The sequence below is a fragment of the Glycine soja genome, chromosome 8 (genome assembly GCF_004193775.1).
Source record: "Glycine soja cultivar W05 chromosome 8, ASM419377v2, whole genome shotgun sequence".
Taxonomy (NCBI): Eukaryota; Viridiplantae; Streptophyta; class Magnoliopsida; order Fabales; family Fabaceae; genus Glycine; species Glycine soja.
Genome location: NC_041009.1, coordinates 37,192,285 through 37,199,570, shown reverse-complemented (window position 1 = coordinate 37,199,570; position 7,286 = coordinate 37,192,285). Strand labels below are relative to the sequence as shown.

The window sequence follows — 7,286 nt, the reverse complement described above, 5'->3', positions numbered from 1 at the left end:
TCTCACCTGCAAAACTGCCATGAAATGGACAGCTCATAATTTTTTATTCACTCTGAAAATCATCATGAACGTCTGTTGCTTTAATTACTTGGGAAAAATCACAGTCCAAATTAGCAACACTCTGCATTATGAGCTGTCCATTTCATGTCAGTTTTACAGGTGAGACATTTAATTTTTAGAGACGTGTTCAAAACTGACATGAGATGGACAACTCATAATCTCTTTGTTCACTCTGAAATTATAATAGACGTCTGCTGCATCACTTACTAGGGAAAAAGAAACATTGAATTCCAATACACATCAACGTGGCAGAATACTCATACAACTATAAATAATACAACACAGACACAATACAAACACACAATCTCACACAACATACTTTCACAAACCAAATTCAATCTTATTACTATGTCATTTTTGGGAGAAACAAGCAGTCAGACCATTACTAACTCCAGATTAGCTTTCATTTTTCCAAATGGATCAATCAGTTACAACCAAATTGGTGTTTATTTTCAAAGTCTCATTCCAACACCAATGCGAGTTCCAAACAATTGTTCTTTTGATACACTCAAGTGTAGAATGCACAACACCCTTCAACTAACCAACGATCAATTACTAGATGAAATCTACTACCAACAATCATTCATAGATGCAGGTCAACAATATTTTTTTCAATCTTTACAATTGAAAAATGATGATGATGTTTACACAATATTAATGTGCAATGAACAATACTTGTGTGTTGGCCCTATAGAATTATTATATACCATTATTAGAACACCGGAGGCTATACTCAACCTGCTTCAATCAACCATTACTCATACTCATGATGCAATTATGTATTACAACGGGAAGTGGAACATACCACGTCAAGGTGAATTTTTGGGTTACTCCTTTACTGGAACTAATCTAATAAGATTTGACATTCCTTCGGGATGTGGCATGGAGAAACTCAAGGATTTAATCAAGCAAGTTGCACCTACAGGGGTTCCCCCTAATGGAATTCACGGATCACAATTGGTTAGACGATTGTTCTTTCGACAACCAGGTCATTCTAAGTATTCCGAAAATTTGATTGAATATGGCATAACAGAATTGAAAAATAATGAAGACGTGCTAAAGGTGTTAGCACAATCCAACTATTGGAAACGATTCTGCACAATAGAAATTTTGGCTATTTTTAGCAAACCAGTAATCTAAATAGAAGAAGACATGTATTATGCACAACATATTTCAGATTCTCATTAGTTTTGTTATATTTGTATTGTAATTGTAATTTTTAATATGTTTCATTATTGTGGAGTATCATTTCAGTTACTGTAATTTGAGTATTTTGTCTGTGACAGATTTGTCATATATTTTTTTTGCAGTGTTTGTTTTACTGTATTTTAATATTACTAACTAATTTTATTATTTTTGAATTATAAGAACATACAAAAATTAACAAAACATAAATTTAACTACACTATTACATATAACATAAATAAAAAATTATATTCTAATTTTATCCAATTTTTATATTTTTCTTTATATGTATATTTCTCTTTAAAAAAATTATAAAATAATATTACATAAATTAATTTAATAAATAAATAATTTTAAAATCAATTAAAAATAATTTTATATAATATAATATTTAATTTTAATAATATATAAACTTATTAAAAAAAAGAAAAAAAGAAAAGTCGGGGTGCCAGAACCCAACTTCCATGAAAAACATGAAATTGGTGTAGTTTGGGAAAAAATTCCAAGCTAGTGTATATTAAGCATATTTTGGATAGAGAAAGTGTAGTACAGTAAAAAAAATCCCATAATTTTTCAGCCATTAGGCCTATCTTGTGGAGAAAGGGTTATAGAAGAAGAAAGAGAGAGAAATAAACGGAGAGACCGGAAAGAAGCAGGTGGGGAAGAGGTCAAGAAAAGAAATGATGAGTTTTTGCGAGACGGTGGAGATTGTCTTGTCGGGTTTGAACCCCCTTACTCCTAAATCCAAATCCAGTGGAACAAGACAAATCACAGGGACGAAAGCATTGTTCTCGTTCTTAAGTTGCCGACGGCGTAAGAAAGAAAGGGAGATGGAGGATTCTTATCTAAGAGAAGAATAAGGGAGCGTTACTTTAGCTTCTTGTGTCATAATGCATGATGTGTTTGTTTTTTTGGAAGGAGATGTATGATGCATGTTGGTTTGCATGTCTGGGGCAAGTTCTATGTATACGTGTGATACTTGTCCTTAAAGGCTCCACACACACATGACATGACACAATATACCTTGATATTATATGTAGCTTCTTCTACAATGTTTATATATAACATATGTAGAATCTTAACTTTCAAATTTGAATATTGAAGAAATGTGATTAAGAGAGGATATTTTATTAAATATGTATTTTTTTATCAGTAAATATTATTAACTTTTTTAGTTTGGTTAAAAATGTCAGTTGAGATGAATTGAATAGGTAACTTCTCTTCTCTTCCTTTTCTCTTTACTCTTTCCGATCATTAGATCAATTTTATAATTTTCAATTATATAGAATCTTAATATCAACATGTTATTGGAAATTAAATTCAAATTCTTTTAAACTTACAAAGTCTCTGAAAGGAAATTAAACCATCGATCATTAAAAGTAATTAATTTATTTGATAAAGATTAATTATTAATAAAATTAATAAATACTTTAAGCTAGGGTCATGGTAATGCAATACGTAAAATCTTAATGAAAACGAAAATGAAACTACAAGAATATAAAATGATTAAGAAAACCAGAATATTGGCGGTGCTTATGTTTGTGGTCATACATATGATTGCTTGCAGTTGAATAGTAGGGGGAACTATCAAGTGATGAAGAATGGTGGGGCCAGAAGTTTCGGTGTAGGAATCATGAGAAGTAGAGAACAGAGAGCTTCTATGGGATATACATAGATAGATAAATGCGTGTGTCATGAGCTTCTTGCAGTTTTGTAAGTTGTAAAATGACAGTTTGAGCCACTAGCAGAGTGATGAACAACAAAAAGGAGAGTTTTTCTATCTGCAACTGTCACGTTAATCACGCGCCCTCATGTCATGTTTTCTCTATTTCTCTTCCGTGACCCATGAGTCACTGAACCCCATATAGCTTATAATTTACTTGGAGACAAGTACTTCATCCATACCTTCATGCACAAATATTTATGAGAAATGCTAGTTATGTACAACTAAGTTATTCACCATTTTACACCAAAGGGGTGACATATGAATAAAAAAAAAGAAAGAAATGTGTGATAAAATTGATGTAACATAGACAAGAAAAAATGTTATATGAATAATTGATCAATTTATTTGTTGAAATAAATATTTATTTCATTAAAATATATGATTTTCTATTTTTTAAGTATATTTATCTAAATTTGTTTCTAGTTAAAAATTTTATTTATTTATTTTAAGAAGAAAATCTTATTTACTTCTTAAAAAAATTCTTATATAAAAAATGTTTATTTTAATATTTTTAAGTTTAAACAAACTCACATAATATATATAAAATTAAGTATGAAAGTTTTAGCGAGTGAAATTCAAATGAAATTTAATAAATAATAAAAATATATTAAAAAGTAATAAAAATCGTAGGAATACGGAAAAAAGAAACTTTTAATCAGAAGGGAAGTGTACGGAAAATTAATAAATTCTGAAAAGTAGGAAAAAGAAAAAGTGACCTTGCAGATTTAGAGAGAGAATATACAACTTACAGAGTACTGATTAAACACATGAACACAACACTTGTTTGTTTTGATGGAGGCAAAGAGTTTGCAACCAAAGTGACCTTTTCTACTGAATCATGAGGAAAGGGAATGTTGCTATATATTATATATATACTAACTTTGTCTAACCAAGACGATTGATAAAGGCCTCTCATGTTTTAGTTGCTTTTTTTCTTTATTTCAAAAAGTGTTCATCCAAAAGATTATTCAGAGAATTAAATCCACACCATCTATTATAAAGATGAGAATTAATTTTGGATCAGTCAATTACTACTTGGTCTGAACTCGCGTTTTAAGATCCAAAAGACTCATATTTTGTATATGTGGAGACATATATATTACACAATTTTGTGAGACCATTTTAACTAAATAAATTTTTATAATTTTGGAAGTGTTTTAATTTGCATGCTCGCATAATGTATACTAGATTATGATATATGGGGGATAAAAAAGAATGACAATCTAGTCTTTTAAGCATTTGTGGGGTCTATTTTTTCCTCTCAAATAGTGAAAGTAAGAAATAAAGATGACAGAACCGGAAGCAAGGAAAAGCAAATATAATCCTTCAATTCCTACTTTGCTTTGCTTTCCCATTCTGTGACATGATGCAGAATTGCAATGAGAGTTGATGCTCAGTGCCATTTAGCACGGATTTGAGGGCTCACTCTCCAACAATCATAAAGCTAATAGTAGTAATAAACAAAAAACCGAACCCTAAGCTTTAGATGCCACATTTTTCTCTCTCTAGCTAGCCTCATTCAAACGTTGGTTGACAGTAGTGTTTCATTAAACTTACTTTCAAACTACCCTTTTTCAGACACCAAATCACACCACACTGCTACTAATTATTGCAAAAAGAGCTTACAGTAACACAAATAGAGGGAAATAAAATAATTAGTATGTATAAAAAGAGAGAGGACTAAAAAGGATTGACACAAGTATAAGATTTTATTTACATGAATTAGAATGATTTATTTAATGAAAAAAATTGTATTCGATTTTTATCTGGCTAAAATTCTCTTGAGCTTGTAAACGGAATTGGCCTCTAACTCAGTTCATTAGAAGACACTTATAATTTATGGCTCAGGAAAGAGAGAGAGAGACAAAGAGAGAGAGAGCTAAACATGCATTGATATTATTGCAGACTAATTAACTAGCAAAAGCTACACTCATCAGTCACTGCCACTATGGTGTGTTTTGTGTATATTGCATTGATCAGTAACTGATCAAGGAACCTGAGACTCAGCTCTCCGATGATGCACACAGAGAGTGACACGCTAAGACAGTGGTTATTATGAGTTAATTGGTTCTTTTTGAGAGCATTGAACTCCCTCGGTTTCAATCAGCAAGAGTCCAAAAATCCATCGCGGATCCCGCAGATTATCGAGGGAAATGAAACGGTAATCTTATCACCGACCTCTTGAGAAAAAATGTTATGTAAAGACAAAACTCCAGTTCATCATCAAATTTGATCAATATTACTCAACTTCAATTAAATTCGTTTAAAAACCATTTAATTTTAATTTATATGTGAGCCAATTTCTAGAACATCTGTTGAAACAATGAATTTTAATATGTCAGCACAATTTCTCGATTTATTGTTGAAGTACATCCGATACATGAAGTGCAGTAGCAAGCAAGAGAAGCGGCCATTGCTCGTTTAATGCAAGGCTGACGTATGTTATTGGCAAGTATTAATGAGCGAGGAATCTAATTAAATAATAATTTTAATATATTAATTAAAAACTGAGACAATTATATCGAATAACATTTATTTCTTATTGATCATGAGTATATATGAACAATTGAACACATAGCTATGATCTTAATTCTTAACTTTAATTATCCTTTCTGTTACATATATGATAATTTGAACATTTGAACATAACATAAAACAAGAAAACTAACTAATTAACATAGACCTAATTAATAAAAGGGGTTTTTAGACAATTATAGATTTGTCCTAGCTATTAATTATATAATTTCTTCTCTCTCTTTTGCTTACAAGATTAAGAAAAAGCTATCTCTACCTCGATCTCTAATTCCTCTTTCTCTTAATTCTCCTCTCTTTAGTCAAATCTAGGGCAAAGCACTGTATTGTTGCTGCTGCTGCTGCTGAAAATCTCCCCAAGCAAGGGCATCACTCCAATTGTTGTTTGCATCGTTAATGTTGATGTTAATGTTGTTGTTGTTGCTATTGGCACCATCATTACCATTACCTGCTGAGGAAAAAGAAGAATTCCCAAAGAACCATTCGGTGGGTGGTGCTACTGTTGTTGTAACTGTAGCCCCACTTGGATCTTCTGTTACGGAACTGCCAGGTGGCTTCGAAATCTCGAGGTTCTGAAACATAACGGGGTTCCCCACCAACTGCTTCTGATTCTCGAACCTATTAGCCGTTTGAGAAAACGAAACGCCGTTGTTTTCATCACCACCACCACCACCACCACCTTTGTGGTGGTAGCTGTCCCCACCGAACATCATTGTGGCGTAACGCTGCTGCTGCATCTTCAGATGCAAGTCCTGGTTGACGCAGCTCAGTGACTCAATCGAAGAAGCAAGACTGCTATGAACGTTCAGAGATTGCTGCATAGACTGCATTGCACTACTGTTGAATGAATCAGACAGTAATAGTGTCGAGCCTTGCGACCGATCCTGCAGCGCCCAGAAATTATTATTATTCTGAGTGTTGTTGTTGGACGCAAGGCTCATCAAGGAATTTGACAGGACAGTTGCAGGAGTCGCGTCAAGCTGAAAGCCTGACAAAGCATTGTTAGTGACCGAGACCGAGTTAACGTCGCCTCCGAAAGACAACGGAGATGACGAGAACTGGTTGCTGAACAACCCTGTGTTTAAGGTTGTCGGAATGTTGAGCCTCGAGGAGGCAGGGAAGGGCAGCGCGCCGAGGTTGAATTCGACGGAGGGCGGAACGTTGAGGCCACGAAGGCTGAATTCGTTAGAGAATCTTGGTGATGAAGATAACGAGGAGGAGGAGGAGGAAGAGGGTTTGACAACGACCCTTTTGTTCTTCCTGCAGCCGCCGCCAATCGGGACGTTGCGCAACGCTCCGCCGTTGGTCCAGTACCTTCTGCAGGTCTTGCAGAAGTGCCTAGGCTGGGTGAGGCTGTAGTTGTTGTAGTAACAGAACTTGGTGTTGGATGAATCGCATCGTGGACACTTCACACCTTGTTCTGGCGCTGGTCTCGTTGTTGTTGTTGTTGTTGTGGTGGTGGTGGTGAATTTTCGGCCTTGTGTGGGTTCTTGGTCTTTTGTTGCTGGTGCTGTTGCCATTGAGAGAACAAAGAGAAAAAAAAAAGAAAGAAAGAGAGAAAGAGAGAACTCTGGGGGGTTGGGAAATTAAGGTTGAAACAGTTTTGGTTTCTTAAAGCAATTGAATGGTTTCATGGAAGAAGAAGGAAGAGGGTAATGAAGAAATCTTGATGGGGGCTTGTGATTCTCATCAAAGAGGGTGATTGAGAATATGGATGGTATATTATGTGTGTGTATGTATGTATGAGGTGAGTGAAATGGCCTTTTAAAGGCTATAAGGGAAT

The 7,286-nt window shown here is 34.1% G+C and overlaps 1 protein-coding gene across 1 annotated transcript; it reads right to left on the bottom strand.

Annotated features, from left to right (window-relative positions):
- Nucleotides 1–5,811: 5,811 nt before the first annotated feature.
- Nucleotides 5,812–7,023, bottom strand: LOC114424133 (dof zinc finger protein DOF5.7-like). The gene has a single exon (XM_028390994.1). The coding sequence runs from the start codon at nt 7,021–7,023 to the stop codon at nt 5,812–5,814; it is 1,212 nt and encodes a 403-aa protein (XP_028246795.1).
- Nucleotides 7,024–7,286: the final 263 nt, after the last annotated feature.